The 20,811-nt window shown below is 49.0% G+C and overlaps 1 protein-coding gene across 1 annotated transcript in view; it reads left to right on the top strand.

Annotated features, from left to right (window-relative positions):
• GRAP2 (GRB2 related adaptor protein 2) overlaps positions 1 to 17,221 on the top strand; it is a 347,855-nt gene extending 330,634 nt beyond the window's left edge. Inside the window, exons 7-9 of the mRNA XM_078683398.1 lie at positions 1,620 to 1,712; positions 5,585 to 5,710; positions 13,047 to 17,221. Of these exons, the coding sequence (XP_078539524.1) occupies positions 1,620 to 1,712; positions 5,585 to 5,710; positions 13,047 to 13,220 (393 nt within the window). The 3' untranslated portion in view covers positions 13,221 to 17,221. The remainder of the gene's footprint in view (positions 1 to 1,619; positions 1,713 to 5,584; positions 5,711 to 13,046) is intronic.
• The last annotated feature ends 3,590 nt before the right edge of the window (positions 17,222 to 20,811 follow it).

The raw sequence follows: 20,811 nt of genomic DNA, 5'->3' as shown, positions 1-20,811 counted from the left end.
CAGACACCTTCAGCAGGGCAAAACACATAAATACCTACGGGAATCTGTTCCATGTGAATATGAAATAATGAGAGGCAAACTAAGAGGAGTCCAAGTAAACTACTCTGCCAAGAGTTTAGGATTTGAAATTCCTGCTTCAGCTCAAACTCCATTCCGCTATCTCGGGGCATTGAACAAGAACCAAAGCACAATTAAAGGTGGGATCGTAATGGAGAAGCCTCTTATGACTGAAGGAGGTGCTAAATGCAGAGGGTGCATTCCTGCAGGGGAATAACCTGCACCGATGGATTCTCCTTCGGATTTAGAAATTGGAGGATTTTCTTTTATCGCCAGCACTACTACTTCTGCTGCCTGCTGGAGTCCCCAATGAGAGAGAAGTCCTTAAAAGGTTCCTGGAATCTACACCTCTGTAGATAACCTGAGATAGAGAACTTTTCAAGCAGAAGTAAAGCTTAATAGCTACTGTGCTTTGGTGGGGGGAGAAGGTTGAAGCGGATCGGTCTTTGTGGACATGTTGTCTTTGGGTGTGGAAGGCAAGTGTTCTCTTGCTTGTCTTCCTTCCCGCTCTCCTGCTTTCCAGACTTGAAATGAAAAATCTCACCTTGGATGAAATTCCTAGATGGTGCGATTGGCATTGACATTGAAAGCCTTGATAGCATGTGTTTCAATGTCAATCCTGATGGTGCCAATCAGACGTAGTTATAAATCGGGGATGGTGACAATGCTGCTAATGATGCTCCCTACACCAGTTTCTGGATCGTTCCCGGGGAGGGTCAAAAGTGGTCTAAAAACCATTAAGGTGAAGTAAGTTAGTTCTCTTTCATTTTTTTGAAGACTGAACAACACCATTAGCAGAATCTAACATCGCTTTGGAATTTTACTACATTGACAAATCCCTTGCCAATTATTTAATATCTCCCAGAAAATGTCTTTTCACATTGAGCACCCCTGAATATTGTGTCTGTCAGGGATGACGGCATACATGAAGCATGTGGATCTGTTTCTGAAACGTTCATGCTACAAAAAGTGAAAGCCTGGTTTCTGTGGTGAAAACAACCACGATGAAAATGAATTTAACTCAATAAACATTGCTGTGAGCGGTACCAGTGGTCCCTTCTGTCCTTCCACCAGGGTATTATGCCTTGATACTCTATTTAAAGGATGCGATTCTGAAAAAACGTGAATGCAGAAGAGGTTATTTGGCTATAATGCTACTTCTCTTGCATTGGCATCTTTCATGGCCTCCCAGAGCAAAGATCCTTTAGTAATGTTTTGACTTGTTAATTAATACTTTTTATATTATTGCATTGGCCTTTGAGGGCATTTTTAAATGGCTGCTAGTCAATCTCCCTTGCTGCTTGAAAAATCTAAAAACTGTTTTAAAGTGACCACCCTAGGTCACAAACATGAACATTATTGTGATGGTATTTGGCACCAAGTTCCCCACCTGACTTACAAAAGCATTTAAATGTAGTAAACAGACCAACCTTGGAGAACTAGATTTACGGACAGGTAACCTTTACTGTGAAACCTAAACTCTCCATGGCATTTTGAGATTATTTTTTACTGTGAATCATGTTGACATGATTGTTTTTTTAGCTAGTATGCTTGTCTTTCAGGATAGGCGTGTGGTCAGCTTGGACAGGATGCCGCCGGGCACATCTTGGAGACGCTCGAACCAGGAGGATACTGGATATGTCGAAGCTCAAGCGGTACTTGGCACAAACCTCCAGCATCCCTTGCAATTTTACTACTGAGGCCCACACACAGCTTTGCCGCTGCGCCTCAGTTTTGCCTTCGGCACCCCTGTTACTCCAGCAGAGACTCACACCCAACTCTGCCATTTCACCCGAATTCTGACCTTCATGCCCTTCTTATTTCAGAAATATGGCCTACACATAGTGATGTCCTGTAATGTAATCCGGAGACTAATACATAGCTCTTTGATTCTATTTCAATCCCTCCCTTTTTTGTACACGAGCATACACACATCCCTGCCAGTACACCCCAGCCCTGCCCTACAGCATCCCTGCATTTCCAGTCCAGCGACCCATGCACATTTCTGCCTGTGTACCTCGGCCTGCCCTACAGCATCTCTGCCTTTCCAGTCCAGCGACCCATGCACATTTCTGCCTGTGTACCTCAGCCCTGCCCTACAGCATCCCTGCCTTTTCAGTACAGCGACCCATGCACATTTCTGCCTGTGTACCTCAGCCCTGCCCTACAGCACCCCTGCCTTGCCAGTCCAGCGACACATGCACATTTCTGCCTGTGTACCTCAGCCCTGCCCTACAGCATCCCTGCATTTTCAGTCCAGCGACCCATGCACATTTCTGCCTGTGTACCTCAGCCCTGCCCTACAGCATCTCTGCCTTTCCAGTCCAGCGACCCATGCACATTTCTGCCTGTGTACCTCAGCCCTGCCCTACAGCATCCCTGCCTTTTCAGTACAGCGACCCATGCACATTTCTGCATGTGCACCTCAGCCCTGCCCTACAGCATCCCTGCCTTTTCAGTACAGCGACCCATGCACATTTCTGCCTGTGTACCTCAGCCCTGCCCAACACCATCCTACCTTTTCAGTCTAGCGACCCATGCACATTTCTGCCTGTGCACCTCAGCCCTGCCCTACAGCATCCCTGCCTTTCCAGTCCAGCGACCCATGCACATTTCTGCCTGTGTACCTCAGCCCTGCCCTACAGCATCCCTGCCTTTCCAGTCCAGCGACCCATGCACATTTCTGCCTGTGTACCTCGGCCTGCCCTACAGCATCTCTGCCTTTCCAGTCCAGCGACCCATGCACATTTCTGCCTGTGTACCTCAGCCCTGCCCTACAGCATCCCTGCCTTTCCAGACCAGCGACCCATGCACATTTCTGCCTGTGTACCTCAGCCCTGCCCTACAACATCCCTGCCTTTCCAGTCTAGAGCCCCATGCACATTTCTGCCTGTGTACCTCAGCCCTGCCCTACAGCATCTCTGCCTTTCCAGTCCAGCGACCCATGCACATTTCTGCCTGTGTACCTCAGCCCTGCCCTACAGCATCTCTGCCTTTCCAGTCCAGCGACCCATGCACATTTCTGCCTGTGTACCTCAGCCCTGCCCTACAGCATCTCTGCCTTTCCAGTCCAGCGACCCATGCACATTTCTGCCTGTGTACCTCAGCCCTGCCCTACAGCATCCCTGCCTTTTCAGTACAGCGACCCATGCACATTTCTGCCTGTGTACCTCAGCCCTGCCCAACACCATCCTACCTTTTCAGTCTAGCGACCCATGCACATTTCTGCCTGTGCACCTCAGCCCTGCCCTACAGCATCCCTACCTTTCCAGTCCAGCGACCCATGCACATTTCTGCCTGTGTACCTCAGCCCTGCCCTACAGCATCCCTGCCTTTCCAGTCCAGCGACCCATGCACATTTCTGCCTGTGTACCTCGGCCTGCCCTACAGCATCCCTGCCTTTCCAGTCTAGAGCCCCATGCACATTTCTGCCTGTGTACCTCAGCCCTGCCCTACAGCATCCCTGGCTTTCCAGTCCAGCGACCCATGCACATTTCTGCCTGCATACCTCGGCCTGCCCTACAGCATCCCTGCCTTTCCAGACCAGCGACCCATGCACATTTCTGCCTGTGTACCTCAGCCCTGCCCTACAACATCCCTGCCTTTCCAGTCTAGAGCCCTATGCACATTTCTGCCTGTGTACCTCCGCCCTGCCCTACAGCATCCCTGCCTTTCCAGACCAGCGACCCATGCACATTTCTGCCTGTGTACCTCATCCCTGCCCTACAGCATCCCTGCCTTTCGAGTCCAGTGACCCATGCACATTTCTGCCTGTGTACCTCAGCCTTGCCCTACAGCATCCCTGCCTTTCCAGACCAGCGACCCATGCACATTTCTGCCTGTGTACCTCAGCCCTGCCCTACAGCATCCCTGCCTTTCCAGACCAGCGACCCATGCACATTTCTGCCTGTGTACCTCAGCCCTGCCCTACAGCATCCCTGACTTTCCAGACCAGCGACCCATGCACATTTTTGCCTGTGTACCTCAGCCCTGCCCTACAGCATCCCTGCCTTTTCAGTCCAGCGACCCATGCACATTTCTGCCTGTGTACCTCATCCCTGCCCTACAGCATCCCTGCCTTTCGAGTCCAGCGACCCATGCACATTTCTGCCTGTGTACCTCAGCCTTGCCCTACAGCATCCCTGCCTTTCCAGACCAGCGACCCATGCACATTTTTGCCTGTGTACCTCGGCCTGCCCTACAGCATCCCTGCCTTTTCAGTCCAGCGACCCATGCACATTTCTGCCTGTGTACCTCAGCCCTGCCCTACAGCATCCCTGCCTTTCCAGACCAGCGACCCATGCACATTTCTGCCTGTGTACCTCAGCCCTGCCCTACAACATCCCTGCCTTTCCAGTCTAGAGCCCTATGCACATTTCTGCCTGTGTACCTCAGCCCTGCCCTACAGCATCCCTGCCTTTCCAGACCAGCGACCCATGCACATTTCTGCCTATGTACCTCAGCCCTGCCCTACAGCATCCCTGCCTTTCGAGTCCAGCGACCCATGCACATTTCTGCCTGTGTACCTCAGCCTTGCCCTACAGCATCCCTGCCTTTCCAGACCAGCGACCCATGCACATTTCTGCCTGTGTACCTCAGCCCTGCCCTACAGCATCCCTGCCTTTCCAGACCAGCGACCCATGCACATTTCTGCCTGTGTACCTCAGCCCTACCCTACAGCATCCCTGCCTTTCCAGACCAGCGACCCATGCACATTTTTGCCTGTGTACCTCGGCCCTGCCCTACAGCATCCCTGCCTTTTCAGTCCAGCGACCCATGCACATTTCTGCCTGTGTACCTCAGCCCTGCCCTACAGCATCTCTGCCTTTCCAGTCCAGCGACCCATGCACATTTCTGCCTGTGTACCTCAGCCCTGCCCTACAGCATCCCTGCCTTTCCAGACCAGCGACCCATGCACATTTTTGCCTGTGTACCTCGGCCCTGCCCTACAGCATCCCTGCCTTTTCAGTCTAGCGACCCATGCACATTTCTGCCTGTGCACCTCAGCCCTGCCCTACAGCATCCCTGCCTTTCCAGACCAGCGACCCATGCACATTTTTGCCTGTGTACCCCAGCCCTGCCCTACAGCATCCCTGCCTTTCCAGTCCCGCGACCCATGCACATTTTTGCCTGTGTGCCTCAGCCCTGCCCTACAGCATCCCTGCCTTTCCAGTCCAGCGACCCATGCACATTTCTGCCTGTGTACCTCAGCCCTGCCCTACAGCATCCCTGCCTTTCCAGTCCCGCGACCCATGCACATTTTTGCCTGTGTGCCTCACCCCTGCCCTACAGCATCCCTGCCTTTCCAGTCCCGCGACCCATGCACATTTTTGCCTGTGTGCCTCAGCCCTGCCCTACAGCATCCCTGCCTTTCCAGTCCAGCGACCCATGCACATTTTTGCCTGTGTGCCTCAGCCCTGCCCTACAGCATCCCTGCCTTTCCAGTCTGACGTGCTGACCCCCATTCCAGTTCTTCACGGACTCTGGTTTTCTCATCAGTTTTCTTCTTCTCTCCTCTCTCCTCCAGGACAGGCGACTCGGGACTGTGGAACAAAAGACATCGGGCAGCCCTTGTTTCTCTGTCGGAGATGAGAGCAGCATGGCATCTGGTCACCGGAGGCCACCCGACACCCCCGCACACAGCCAACCCCAGGTACTGCCAGGGCTTCTGCCTACCTCCCGCTTCTGCACCGCCGTGTGTAGTGTTCTCTTCCCCACTGAAGGGCTAGTTGTAACTTAAGGCTCCCAGTTATTGCAGTCCCACTCATGACCACAAGGGGCGAACAGCTCTGGCGCCACAGTGCAGCCGTGAGGCCACCTTTAAAGCTATTATATCACTTCTTACCACAAAGGGCGAGTCATAGCGCTCCTGCTGTTGCAGACACGCCTTTTCTAGTTTTAAAAAGCATTGCTCCCTGGGCCAACTTTAGCACTGGTGGCGCATGGTGAGACAGTGTTTGTTGGTACCCCCCCATCCACGGTAGAGGTAGTGACCACCTCCACCACGGATTCCCTCACTGCCACCCTCTGACAGTGCCCCTCAAGTCCCCACAACCACTCTCTTTCAGATGCATTTAATTAGTAATAAAGCTCAACTCATAACAATGTAGTGTCAGAGCATTTTGCATCACACACACATTACACAGAGACAATCAATCATACATGTGCAAATCAGTGTTTAGGAAATGGTACATAAGCCAGAGAACTACAAGGTGTAGGAGTGACATGTCATCTATACTGGTAGGCAGGATAGTATAAGAGTGCTTGGTCTGGAGAAGCACAAACTCAGAATTGAAAATGGAACACCATAGGTGTGGGTTCTCTTTAATAATAAGAATCGATTTCTACCCAAATGAACCCTATTTGCAACATTATTCTATGCTCTAATCCAGTGTTTCCCAAACTGTGGTCCGCGGACCCCCAGGGGTCCGTGACACATTCCCAGGGGGTCCGCAGGCAACAGTCTTAAAAGCACAGAAAAGTTTCTTGTATAATTAACAGCTTTCCAGCAGCAATAAAAGTGTCAAGATAAAGCCAGTGATTAATGTACCTGCTGGAGCGTGAGGAGAGTTTTGTTTAGCGGCAGCTTTGACTTAACTAATGTAGCACAGAGGGTTAATGTGCCTACTGCATAGAACGTGTAACATGTATTTAAAAAAACAGTATTTTATGTGCATAGGTTCGTGGTTACTGCTTTTGTCACAGAAATTCTTTTGTTACTGTGCACTTCATAAGTGACAATCGTAATGTAGCAGAGGGACCTATAAACTGTCATCAAAGAGCTGCTTGCAAACTGCATGGTACCAGTTAGTAACTTTTGTTTTTTTCCCAGTTATTCATTATCCTGATGCTGCTAAAAAGATTTATTTGGGTGGATTTACATTTTTCATGTTAAAGTCAGTGCTAGCCACTGTGTTATGTTCTGAATCCTGAGTTTGTGCTTTTCCAAACCAAGCACTCTTTAAACATTTTATATACACACTGATTTACATGTACGATTCAATGTCTCTATATGTGTGTGATGTAAAGTGCTCTGACATCCTACAATGGTATGAGAGATGCTATAAAACAAATGAAATACATGTGACAGAGGGGCTATTACTTCAATATAAAATACTAAGGGCCAGATGTACGATCCGTTTTTATATGCGTGAACGGGTTTGTGAACCCGCTTTCACATGCAAAAACGTATTGGGCCACGTACATTGCCTATTTCGCGAGTCGCAATTTGTTTGCGACTCGCTAAATAGGTTTTGCAACTTGCTATTTGAAAGGGGCATTCTCTTCCAAATAGCGAGTCTTAAAACCATGTACAAATGTTTTGCGGTCGAAAAACACTTGCAATTACCACTTTCTTCAAGTAGATGCTAATGCATTTGCAAATGGGAAGGGGTCCTCAATGGACCCCTTCCCCTTTCAAATGCATGCAAAATTATTTTTTAAGGGCAGGCAGTGGTCCCAGGGACCTCTGCCTGCCCTTAGAAAATGAAACGAAAACGTTTCATTTTTTTTTTTTTTTTTTAATGCATGGTAAATGGGCTGCATTTTTTTTTTAACTGCTTTATTTAAAAGCAGTCCCAGACATGGTGGCCTGCAGAGCCCAGCAGGCACCATACCTAGGAGGGCTGGCATTCCCAATAGGCTCGCAAATTGCGAGAGACTCATTAATATTAATGAACCTCGCAATTTGCGACCCCATTGGGAATCCGAAACAGTGTTAAACACACTGTTGTACATTTCATTTAGCGACTCGCAATTTGCCACTCGCAATGTGTCGCCAATTGCGAGGCGCTAAATGAAATGGTCATACATCTGGCCCCAAAATCCTTAGGGGCAGATTTACAAGCCCCTTGCTTCTCTTTTATGCCACTGTTGCGTCACTTTCGTGATGCAGCGGCGACGCAAAAGATGCACCATGGTGCAGGGTATTTACAACGTGACGCATCTGAGAGAGACGCCACATTGTAAAGCCCTGCGCCAGAAGGAGGCGTTCTGGCACAGGAACGCCTCCTAAAAGTGGCTGAGTGAAATCTACAAGATTTCACACAGTCACTTTGGGGCCCATGCTGCGTCAAAACCCTGCGCCTGCTTGAAGCAGGTGTAAGGATTGACGCAGCATTAACAAGATTCGGCCCCCCAGAGCATTGCTGGAGCTGTGTCGCGCTTGCGACTCAACTCCAGCAATGCGCCACCTTTACGGCACAGATGCGTCATGCATCTGTGCTTTTTTGCTCCATGAGGCGCAGCATTGTAAATGCGGCGCATCAATGTTGGCGGAGGCATGGCACACAATAAGTGGCGCATCCCTGCTGGTATGCATGGATGCGTCACTTATTGTAAATCTGCCCCTAAGTACTTTGAGTCTTTGTTTTGTGTGCACACGTGTGTATTTTTTTCGAATTACTGTTTTAATATTTGAATTAAACTCATACAAATTGCTTGAGGGTCCCCGGCTTCCAGTGGTGACTCAATGGGGGTCCTCAGGAGTCAAAAGTTTGGGAACCACTGCTCTAATCGATACTTTGCAGTGTGCATGCAGTTCTTTGATGACAGTTAATACTTCACTGTTCTATATTACGATATTAACTTATAAACTGCAAGTAACAAAAGGGTGTCTCTTCGCAAAGCAGTAACCCACTCACCTGTTTACAGTATAAGCACTTTGTGATCTGCATGGTACACGTTCTTTGCAGCAGGCATAATAATCCTCCGTGCTATTTTATGATCAGTCAAGACCTTAGCTAGAGAAAACTCCGATCTCTCTCCAGGAAAAACATTAATCATCAAAGTTAACTTGACATTTTTATTTTGCCTGGAAATTTCTAGAGGCAAGGAACGCGGCAGCAGGCGCTTTTAAAACCAAAATTAACTTGCAAACTTGGCGCCCCCCTGAAGTCACCACCCAGTGTGGTGGCACCGGTCGCACCGCCCTAGAGCCGGCCCTGATTGCTCCTTACATTCACTTTCTACAGCGCACTGTGGCACTGCTCCCATTGCAGCAGGGACTGTAATCCGTCTGTACCCGCAGTTCAAATTTTCACCCCTCGATTGTAACAACACTTCTGCTGCAGGAGGAGTTGTGAACCCCCAGTGACTGCAGCTCCACTTCTTACCACAGGAGAGCAGATCATAATGACTCTGCTGTTGCAGAAGAAACCAGGAAACTCACGAAGTCTTGTGGAGTTTTAAGGGCTGATCAGCAACATCTTCACTCCTGTAGGGCACAATCTCCGTCTGCCTTAGAGGAGATGTGATCTGCTCTGTACTTGCAGTTCCTTTTCATACCACCAAAAATCAGGGCATGATCCCTCTCCCTCTGTAGGTAAAAGTGTGGGAACCTTTGTAGCAGCTGTTCCACAACTCACTGCTTGAAGACAGAGAATGACATTTCTCCAGCTCTAGAGCTGTGACCCTTTGCACCTGCAATTCCTCTTCATGCCACCAGAGTGCGGATTAGCATTGTCTTCCCCATACAATGACAGCAGGAAAATCCTCTATAGTTGCAGTACAACCACCACTTTTGGGCACCATGCCAATTCTCTCACTTCTGAAGGTGGATGTTAAAGCATGGCTAACCTCGGATTCAAGCAGCTTGTCACCCACCACACCCACTCCGCAGGACACACGCTTAACCCCCATCTTCTCAGCCAGCAACAGAGTAAAATACACCCACACCGAGAAGCTCACCTGGACCTATCACCATTGCATTCATTTCATCAGAACAAGTAGAGGAAAACCTCACGAACTGGATCACAGCAAGCACTGACAAAGTCACACCAAGGAAAGCCACCAACCCCAAGAAACGAACATGATACCCCAACTGGTTCACTGCAGAACTGAAACCCCTGAAAAGTGACTGCAGACAGAAGTAAAGAAAATGGCGTGCCAGTAAGACCCTTGAGGACTGAAAACAATTCAAAGACGCCCTCAACCGATACTACCATCTCCTGAAGAACACCAAGAAAACTGCCCTAGCCACCCACATCAAAACAGCTCCAACAACAGCAAGGAACTGCTCAACATAGTTAAGAAGTTCACCAACCACTCGGCTACCAGAAATATCATCACACCCTCTGTGACACCCTCTCAGACTTTTTTCACAACAAAATCTGCACCATCTACCAAGTTTTCTCACTCCAACCCCCCAACCTCCTCACGCCAACCGACGCCCACTCACACCATCTCACCTCGTAGAACACCTTCACCAAGAAAGAAACAGCGTCCATCATGAGATCCGTCCACTCTGGAGCCCCAGCTGACCCCAGCCCCCACTACATATTCAACCTCAGCAATAAACCCATCAGCAAAGAACTCACCAAGGTCCTCAACTCGTTGTTCACCACAGCCCACTTCCCCCAGAAATGGAAACATGCTGACATGAAGCCGCTGCGGAACAAACAATCCTCCAACCCAGAAGATCCCAAGAACTACCGACCCATCTACCTGCTCCCCTCCCCAGCCACGGTAATCGAAAAAGCTATCAACATCCAGCTAACCAGACATCTGGAGAACCACAACATTATGGACCCCTCTTAAGTCAGCCTCCGAGCAAACCATGACATCAGAATGCTGCCAGACTACGGAGAAACAGCAGCTCTCATCTTCCTTGACATCTCAGCAGCCTTCATAACCGTATCCCACCACACTCTCATCAACAGACTCCACCAGATCGGAATCCAAGGAGCAGTCCTCAAGTGGATCGCATCCTACCTCACAGGAAGAAAGCAGAAGATCAAACTCCCCCCCCCCCCGTACTCCACGCTCCCTAAGAACATCACCAGCGGTGTACCTCAAGACTCATCCCTCAACCCAATTTTCTTTAATGTATACATGACACCCCTGCACAACATCCTCAGGAGCCACGGACTCAATATCATCTCCTATGCTGACGACACCCAACTCACCCTCTCCCTGACAAACGACCCAAGAACCATCAAAGACACGTTCCAAAGATGCATGAAGGAAGTGGCCGTCTGGATGAACAACTGTCTCAAATTAAACTCAGAGAAGACAGAAGTATCCATTTTCAGGAAAGGCAAGGACACCCTATGGAACAACGAATGGTGGCCACCTGAGCTGGGACCTACCCCAAAACCCACTGAACACTCCCGTACCCTCGGCATCATCCTTGCAAGCCAGCTATCCATGAAGAAGCAGGTCAGTGCCGTCTCCTCCGCTTGCTTCCTCACCCTCCAAATGCTCAGGAAAATCTTCAGATGGCTCTCGCCCAACACCAGGCGAACAGTCACTCAAGCGCTCGTCTCCAGCAATCTTGACTATATCAACTCCCTCTATGTAGGAATCATCGCCCAACTCATAAGGAAACTCCAGATCATCCTGGGACTCCCCAGACAGACGCACATCACCCCTTGCCTCGGGAAACTCCATTGTCTATCAAGCGCCAAGAGATGCCAGTTGAAGCTGCTCACCCATGCCTACAAAGCACTACACAATGAAGGACCGGCGTACCTCAACAAACGAGTGAATTTCCACCAACCTACAGGAAACTCCATTCCAGAGCCCTCTTCCTAGCAGCCACTGAACGCATCTGCCGATCAAACAGCGGAGGCCACTCCTTCTATCCCCTGGCAGCGAAGACCTGGAACACCCTCGCCCTGCACCTCAGAGCCTCACCCTCACTCCAGCAGTTCAGGAAGGACCTCAAGACCTGAATGTTCAACCAATAGGCACAGGCAGCATGATAAAGCACCATGAACCCCACAGCACCACCAGACCTTTACGGGTGAAGCAGCCGTTCTTTGCAAACCCTGATTGATTGATGTGATCAATTCTGGCCCTGCAGTTCCAGTTCATGCCACCAGAGGGCAGCGTTGGAAATTTTCTCTCAGTAGGGAAAGTTGTGAAATCCTTTATTGCTGCATCTGCTCTCTTTGCCACATTATGGCAGGGTGCTAGATTGTTCCTAATACAGTACAGGAGGGGTAGTGAGATTACCTAAGGCTGCATATAACCAGCCAGTGGCGGCTCCTCCACTAAGGCGGAGGAGCGCTGCCCTGCTGTTTGTTGAGCAGTGCAAAATAAAAAATAAAATGATAATAACTTATTGTATAAAATAAAATGATAATAACAAGAAGTTATCATTTTGGGACTCCGACTCCAGCCTGATCGGGTGGGGTGAGGCTAGCCTACCCACCGTCAGAGGTAGCAGGAATGGTTTGCACTCCCTCCCTAAGTGCGCATGAAGGCTTGGTCGGCCCTCTGGGGCTGTCCAACACATCACAGTGGAAAACATGTCCAGACTCCCAGTTACGGCCTCAGTGGCCATTTCGGACACTCAGACTGAGCAGAGTCCTGATTGGCTGGGAGAGCCCCGGGAGACTGGGTGCTGCCGGTGCTCTGCGAGGACTGAGGAGAGACGTGCAGTGACGAAGAAGTGAAGTACTTTTTTTTTTATATCATGCCTTTCCCCTTTCCAACCACCTGCCCCACAACTCCGTACAGAGGCAGCCGCCATTGTCACCATCTCACTACTAGGGACAATGTGGCACTTCTCCACGCTGCTAAAGGAGGTGGGGTATTTTCCATAGATGCAGGTCCACTTTTCAAAGGCCCGTGCATGACATCTTCCCAGCTGCGGAGGGCGCTATAAAATCCTCTGCAGCTTCAGTTCTACTTTACACTGCCACGAGTAGAACAGGTGATTATGATCAGTACAGAAAGGTAGCAATTCCATCTACAGCTGCAATTCAAAAGCTTACTACTAGAGGTGACCATGGCACTTATTCAAACTATGCGACAGTGATCTCTCCCCTAGTTGGAGGTCCAGTTCTTCTCACCACCAGACAACAGAGCAGAAAGGAAGCTTTGAGACCCCTTACAGTACTCTGTAACTACATTTCAGGCCTCACAGTCTGAGGGCAGAGCATGCTCCCCCTTCCATACAGGAGAAGCCTTGAGTCCTTTTGCTGCTGTTCCACTTCCCACCGTCAGATAACCTAACCTGCCTTCTCTCCCTTCTTTCCTTCTAGCGTCTGGTTCGCGCCCTCTACGACTTTGAAGCACTTGAGGACGACGAGCTGGGATTCCATTGTAATGATATCATTGAAGTGCTGAACAGCTCAGATCCCTCCTGGTGGCATGGTCGCTTCCGTGGGCGCGAGGGCCTCTTCCCTGTCAACTATGTGGAGAATGTCAATCGGTGATGCCTGAGCGCACAAATGTGATGTGCTAGCCATCTAACCTACAAGAAGAACAAGAAGAAGGGTGCCAACCGGACAGAGTACCCCGGACGTCCTGCTGACATTTGGGAAACTAGCACATACACATTGGACATTATTTATAAGCAGATAATTTACATAGCTCTCTCCATGTCTCATTTTCAGTCCGCCACTTTCTGATATTACAGTTCAACCTTTAACGACCAGGGGTCCCCGTAAGAGCAGTACTTGTCCCGCCCAGTGAGACTGTGTTAATCCAGCAGCTGTCCCAGCCTATTCAGCAGGTTTCACTGTAGGAGCACTGGCTTTTCCCAGAGGCTGTATTATTGTTTTCCATGGGGCTGTATTATTGCAGCAACAGTCCCAGTGGTAGCCAGCATGTGTCGCTGTAAGAGCAGCGCTTGACTCTCTCTCAAGGGGCTGTTGGACTTCAGCGGTACACACACCGTACTAGTGCTTGGCCGCCCTCCTCAGAGGCTGTGTTACTGCAGCAGCACTCCGAACCCTCTCCCAGCCCTCAAGAGGGCGTCTCTCTAGGAGTAATACTTGACTCCCAATCCTCAGAGGCTGTGTTACTTTAGTGTCTCTCCTAGCCCCGGCTAACAGGTGTCACTGGAGTACCAGGGCGTGACTTTCCATCTCGTTGGGCTGGGTTAGTTCAGCAGCACTCTGCTGCAACATGCTCTCTCGCTATATCACCTATTTCAATTCTCATTTGTAACTTTACAATGTTCGCCTTACATACCCCACGACTGCCATTTGGGGTATACATGCATTTGTATAATTCAAGAAAGCAATCTAGTTTCCCCTGGGTAGCTCAGGTTCTTTTATAAGTTAACTAAAATAATTTCAGTCCAGTTTTAATAACAAAAATGTGACCCTTTCATGCTCTATTCAATGTATAACATTGGAATGTTTTTCCACAAATCCCTTGTTTTGAAAATATCAATTTTCTAAATTTTAAGCAACATTGAGGTTCAATAAATCCAAGAGCAAAGCATTTATAAGGGGCTGATTTAGGGTTTGAGGAAGAGGCTGATCTGTCAAAGGTGGCAAAGTACTCCCTCAGCCAAACTGAGGGTCTACCCGCCTGATTTACAGGCAAGCAGACCTTAATTATGTCAGTGACAAAGCCTACTCCGGCTGCGTCGCTGACATAATCCTCTGACAGACCAGCGGAGTATCAGTAGCAGCTGGCAGGGAATGAAGGTTGGGGGACTGGTGGAGGTGGGTGGCCAAAATATATATATTTTTAAATACCACTTACATCGTCCACCAGCTGCGTCTCTCCTCCGCTTCTCCAGAACCAGGAAGCACCCAGGCTCCTCATACCCAATCACAACGCTGCAATGCAGAGTTCAGATTGGTCTGAGCGCCGTGGATCAGTGCTCAGATGGGGACTGGGGGCCTGGGCATGTTCCCCACCAGGCTGTGTAATGCAGCCCGAGGGGAACATGCAAATTGCGCATGACTGTTCGGTCAGGCCAAGACGGCCGGCCAAGCAGTCATGCCCTCTTGGAGAGTGCAAACGACTCATCCAGCTGTGCCTCCAGCCATGCCCTAACCCAGCGCCGAACCTTCAAAAAATAAAATAGCTATTTTATTATCATTTTATTTTTCCTGTTCAAAGAGCAGGGGGGTGATGCTCCTCCGCCCCTGTGGAGTGTAGGTTCACAGGTATCACCATACTCCCGATTTAGAGTAGACAGTGTTCTATTTTTTTTCTTTTTTTAGCTTTGTGGTGATGAGGAACAGAAACAACAAATTTCTGACCCTAATACCGTGGAAGACAACTCCTGTGGAGTGGGAGCCATTTTATTTACTTTTTCCAAAAACAAACTCCTGGTTTGGGAGTTTGTTTTTTGGAAAAACTAAAGCATTGTAAAAGTTTGGGTGTCGGCCCTCATGTTTGACGGAGGAGTTCGTCAAACTTTTACAACTTCAATAGGAACCGCTGTGAATGGCAGTTCCTGCCAATGTTTAACCCCTTCACTGCGGCGGCTATTCCCACGCGATGTGCGCATGCTGGTGACGGAACCGCTCCGTCACCAGCCGCGGTTGCGCTGTGCTCATGACGGAGCGGTTCCGTCACGGCCCCGCCTGCTCAATGGAACGCTCAGGGCAGGCGCGGAATCCGCGCAGACGTGCCGAGCTGGCCGTGACGGAACCGCTCCGTCATCAGCACAGCGCGACCGCAGCTGATGACGGAGTGGTTCCATCACCAGCAGGGGAGGGGTTAAAGATGTCTGTAGGTTTGGCGGGCAACTCTTAAATTCAGTGGGTGGAGGACCCTAGGTATGGTGGGAGTAAAGTACTCCGCCTTACCAATTGACTTACTTCCGCCCGCAAAACTTTAAATCAGCCCCTATGTTTACACTTCTTTAATTCGTCCTTTTATAAAAGTACTGTGCAGGATTAAACAAAAAGCATGTATTCGTTTTGCTCTCAACCCCAATCAACTAACACTTTTCTACTGCACAAAATATGTTCTCAATAAAAAGGAAGATCTTCCAAAGATATTGCTCTTTTAACCTTTCAACCTTAGTTTTGCTGAAATTGTAGAAAATTGATGAAATTTTCTATAAAAAAAAAAAAACAATTGCTGGAAAAGCACTTCAAAGTTATGTGTTGTACCGAAAATAACATGGCAATGAATGTGTGTTTTTTAAAAAGGTCTAAATGGTTCTTAGTATTTTTTTTTTAAAAGACTTGCACCACCCACAGGGAATTAGGTTAGTTGCTTTAATTAAATTACTTCAGCAGCCCTCTAGACCCGGCTAGCAGTTGTTGTTTTAAGACCGGTGTTTGGCTTGTGTTACTTCAGTAACGCTCTCAGCCTATCCAATGTAACTGTAGTAGCAGTACCTGCCTCCCTCAGCATGGGCAGTGTTACTGGAGCACTCCCGGTCCCAGTAAGGCACCACACTGTCCTCCAAGTTAACTTTTCTCTAGCAGCTGCTGCCTCTCAAAGGCACTAGCCTCTTGTCAGGGCTTTAAGTGGGATGGAAAAACTGTGGGTCTCTCAAAGGGGCGTGGCCAATGCAATTAAGGGTATGGCTTAAAAACACGTAAGCTAAAAATCTGTGCTTAGCATAGAATCCCTCCCACCTTGTATTTTGCTATTTCTGTCATTGCATCAAGATAAATGATTAAACAAGTAACATCGTACCTACAACAGGTCAGGACTATTGGCTTTGTCAATGGTTGTTAGTTGCATAAGATAAAAAAGCAAAGCAGCAACTATGATTTGTATATAATATTGAAAAAGGTTTCACTTAAAGCCCTGGTGACATCACGTCAATGTTGCTGCTCCTGAGTTTGAAAAAGAGAAGGGAAATCCAGAGAGAAAATGACTCCCTTTAAAGCATTTCCTTTCCCCTACAATGCTCACCTGGCATGACGTCATGCCTAAACTTCTCCACTAGTGAGAAGTGAGCAGTGTGAGCAGCGCAAACTAGTGAGAAGTGAGCAGTGTGAGCACGCGCACATCGATGTGCCTGCTGTCCCTGCAGTCAGGACAAAAACTGACCTCCTGTGCCACGGCACAAAACAGAGCCCGATAGAGACCCGTTTCGAGCCCCCCTTTAAAAAACTGCCGGGGCTCAGCACCGGTGAGACCCGGACCACTTAAAACCCTGCCTCTTGAGAACTGTCCCAGTATTCCTTTAGGCCGCTTCACTTCTGGTAAGTCACATTCTGCGATAGCACAGCAGTCATAAAACAAACTCTGCGCTCCTATCCGTCCCTCTGCAGGTTATTGCCTTGAAGATAAACTAGTGTACTGGACTGCACACATCCAAAGTTCAAGGGTAAGACAATTCCTCTATCATGGGATCCTCTTTGATACTCTTAAAGTCTGACTATCTCGGCTCCTGGAACACTTCTGTAAACGAGATTAACTCTCCTTTTTATAATGCATATCCCATAGAACTTTGTTCTTTTGTTTCTCTGAATTATGTTCAATAAATAAAATACAGGCTGCTATATATGGTGTGACTTTACTTTTCAGAAAGAAAAAGAACACAGGAATAAAATGATGCAGATAGGCAGTACACTTCCATAAGACACAAAACATGCACTGCCCCTTTAAGTGAGCTAATGAGTAGCTCCACTATCACCTTTTCCAGGTCTGTTCCTTTCCACTCTAAAGGAACAGGATCCTTTAGCGCTGACTGGGCGCTGACGTGACCTTTTTCTGTCTGAAGTATTGTTGGAGTTTGTTTTTACAAGTTCACTACTCAGCGTTTCAACTTGAATGAGACAGACCCATCAGAGGAAACGCCTGCGTTTCTCACCCTAAAGCAACGCCCCATCTCTTTGTAAGTTGTCCTTTAATTGGCAGCAAGAAATTGCCAAAAGATCCTCATGTCCCGTGAATATTGTGTTTTCTAGACAGTCCGTTTTGCATCTAACTATCTTAACAGGACGATCAGGGACAAGGAAGGAGTCCGCTTGGGAGGTGGTTTGGGAGGGGATAAAATTCAGCTTTCTCTGAAAGCTGGCTGCTAGAGGGGCGAGGAGCCTAGGTGAGGATTTCCCACCGCCTCGTGGCATGCCCAGATCCCCTCTGGCTCACCTCGTGGGAGTGGCAGGATTGTTTCTCTTATTCATAAACAGTAGAATATCTCGATCGGACGTACATGATAACGGGAACACCTTTTATAGAACGGTCTTTTATTCGAAAAAACATTAAAAAACAAGAAAACATTCCTATCATTAGGTAAAAATGTCTACCATTTTATCTTTAAAAAGTGCCCAAAGAGCCAAATTAAACAAATAGTTCATTTGACTGAAAGCACCACTGTTTTATCACTTTTCAAATGAGAAAATAAAGGAAAATGGCATTGAATGGGCCTTATATCTAGCTACCTGATAGCTATAGAGGAGATGGGTTTTGCGACTTCCCCTCGACCGTCACCTACCCAGCCGGACTTTGGACAGACTTTCCTTTTGTCTCTCTGCCGTTATCTCCCTACTATCCCTTTACCCTTACCCCCTTCCCCTCTACCCTTCAATCATTCCGTCTTCTATGCTCTTGCATTTATTTGTTTAGCAACTGATGTAAATTGAACTGACGTGATCTTGTAATGTAATTTTTGTGGAACCTCATGTAAAGCGCTCTGATACCTCCGGGTCTAGCCAGCGCTATATAAAACTCTTGAATAAATAAATAAATAGTGTTAAAATGGCACTGCATCTTTACAAATTCCAGACGGATTGCATTGCATTGCAGGGTCCATGAAGCAGTTTGTATTTTCCAACTCTCTAAAAAGGTTGCATGAACTGTGGTGCCCTTATCCACTTTGGAGTAAGTTTGCTGCTTTCAGTATTCACAAACTCTTGAGTGCAAACTTACTGCAAAAGTGTAATTTACATGTCTCCACCCCCAGAGTAAAGCAATTGTCTTACCCTTTTTTGGGTGGGTGACGTCTCTCCCTAAATCCTTTCCTGAACCTCCCTAAACTCCTCTTACTCCTCCCTAATCCCATCCCGTATAGGAGGAAGTCTTCCCCTTTTCCCATCCACTCCTGTGTCCCTCCCACATTTACTACTAAAACCTATACTTATGTGTGCTTGTAGTATTACAAAATATACTTCAAAGTGCAGTTTGTGAATCAGTCCTTAAGTTTTGTCCAAACAGTTTTTGGTGGGGGTTGTTGCCTTCCCTCTCTTTAAACATTCCCTTACATATTCCTCTAAACTAGATGCTTTTTAGGTTTCGCTGGAGGGCGGAGCTCTTAGCTCCGCCTCCAGAGAAATCTCTTGATTTCCAGTAAGGAGAATGGAATACGCCCCCCTGTCCCATTGGCTAGCTCCATAAATGGAGGCTAGCCATTGGAACAGAGATCTGTTCGTCAAGGCCGGACCAGATTCGGGGGCGTTCCCGAGATTTTTTCCCAGGGCGGAGTTACGTTTTTTCCCGTTCCCTCCCCTTTTTGGCGACGTCACGCGACGTTCTGCTTTCACCTTCCTGCTCCGGCCGTCTTCTGCGTCTCTCCTCCCCCTTTCCCGCCCCCTCCCGCAGTCAGTCCGAAGCGCTGTGCTTCCCCCTGAGCGCTTTTTGTGCACAGCCGTTTTGGCCGTGAAAATCACCGCCGCAGCCCCGGGGCCGTGGAGAAGCCGAGGGAACCACCGCTGACGTCACCCGGGAGCCGCGCTGCCATTGGTTCAGGCTGCGGGAGGCTCGCCGGGTGACCTGCGCGGTGATTGGCTGCTGGAGTGAGGAGAAACCAGGAAGCGGACGGGAGGCCACCCCGCGCTCCTGCCGGGAAGAAGAAGGAACCGTCCTCCGGCGAGGCTCTCCCGAGGAGAGAGCCCTGCCACCGTCACCCAGAAGAGCCCAGCGGAGAGGAGCCGCCGCCGCCTCAGACAACCGGTGAGTGCGGGCGGGCTGGCTCCTGGTCGACGGCTCTATCTGTCTTATGCTTGCCCGGGGCCGTGGAGAAGCCGAGGGAACCACCGCTGACGTCACCCGGGAGCCGCGCTGCCATTGGTTCAGGCTGCGGGAGGCTCGCCGGGTGACGTGCGCGGTGATTGGCTGCTGGAGTGAGGAGAAACCAGGAAGCGGACGGGAGGCCACCCCGCGCTCCTGCCGGGAAGAAGAAGGAACCGTCCTCCGGCGAGGCTCTCCCGAGGAGAGAGCCCTGCCACCGTCACCCAGAAGAGCCCAGCGGAGAGGAGCCGCCGCCGCCTCAGACAACCGGTGAGTGCGGGCGGGCTGGCTCCTGGTCGACGGCTCTATCTGTCTTATGCTTGCTCCGATTCAAGGGCGTTTTTGCGTTTTCTTCTCCTTCACAAATCCTGTCTTTTTCAAGTTTGCTGATATTGAGAACTAGGCTTTGTACATTTGCCACCACTTGCTGTTAATCCGAAACTGAAAGCACGTTCCTGCTCTGGGCTTCCTGCTGTCTACGGAGCCCATCCCGTCTTCGTGCTCGAGCCTGTCTAAAAGAGCCAGATGTAACCTTTCAAAGTACACCATCTTTGAAAGAGCCCCTTTTCTGGTTACTGAAAAGCTGACAAGCTACACATTGGAGAAAACCCCTAACTTTTAGTGTAATTACACAGGATAGTGTTTGTGGATATCTGAGGGAGGCCGGAATATTCCTCCTTTTTTGTGCTCTACCTAGACTCCCGAAGTAGCTGAGGTTGCGCTGTTCAAAGCCTGGTTTCAGAGCAGGGCATAATCTGGGTAGGGTTGACTTGGCAAACAGATATACACCCGTTTGTTGCGATATACAGAGATGCTGAGGAAATAGCAGGCCTGCAGTATGTATGACAGGAGGAATACAATACCTACATGCTAAAAAGGCGTTCAGATGTCATAGTGAGTGGAATGACAGTGTGTACAATAAGGTTAATGATGGTGCCAGCCGAAGAAATGCTGAGATGGGTAGGCATGTAAGGCAAGCAGGGAGCTGAGAAAAGGGGTAACGCTACACTGTCAGATACTCAGTAGGGGATAAACATTGAAACTGTACCGACATGGTGATGGATATTTTGGGTTGACGTAAATGTGTATGGGTTAAAAGAAAACTGGACGGAAGATTCACCTAAGAAGAGAGGAGGAAGAGTC

This window comes from Lissotriton helveticus, chromosome 1_1, assembly GCF_964261635.1.
Source record: "Lissotriton helveticus chromosome 1_1, aLisHel1.1, whole genome shotgun sequence".
NCBI lineage: Eukaryota > Metazoa > Chordata > Amphibia > Caudata > Salamandridae > Lissotriton > Lissotriton helveticus.
This window is presented reverse-complemented; position numbering and strand designations above follow the sequence as displayed.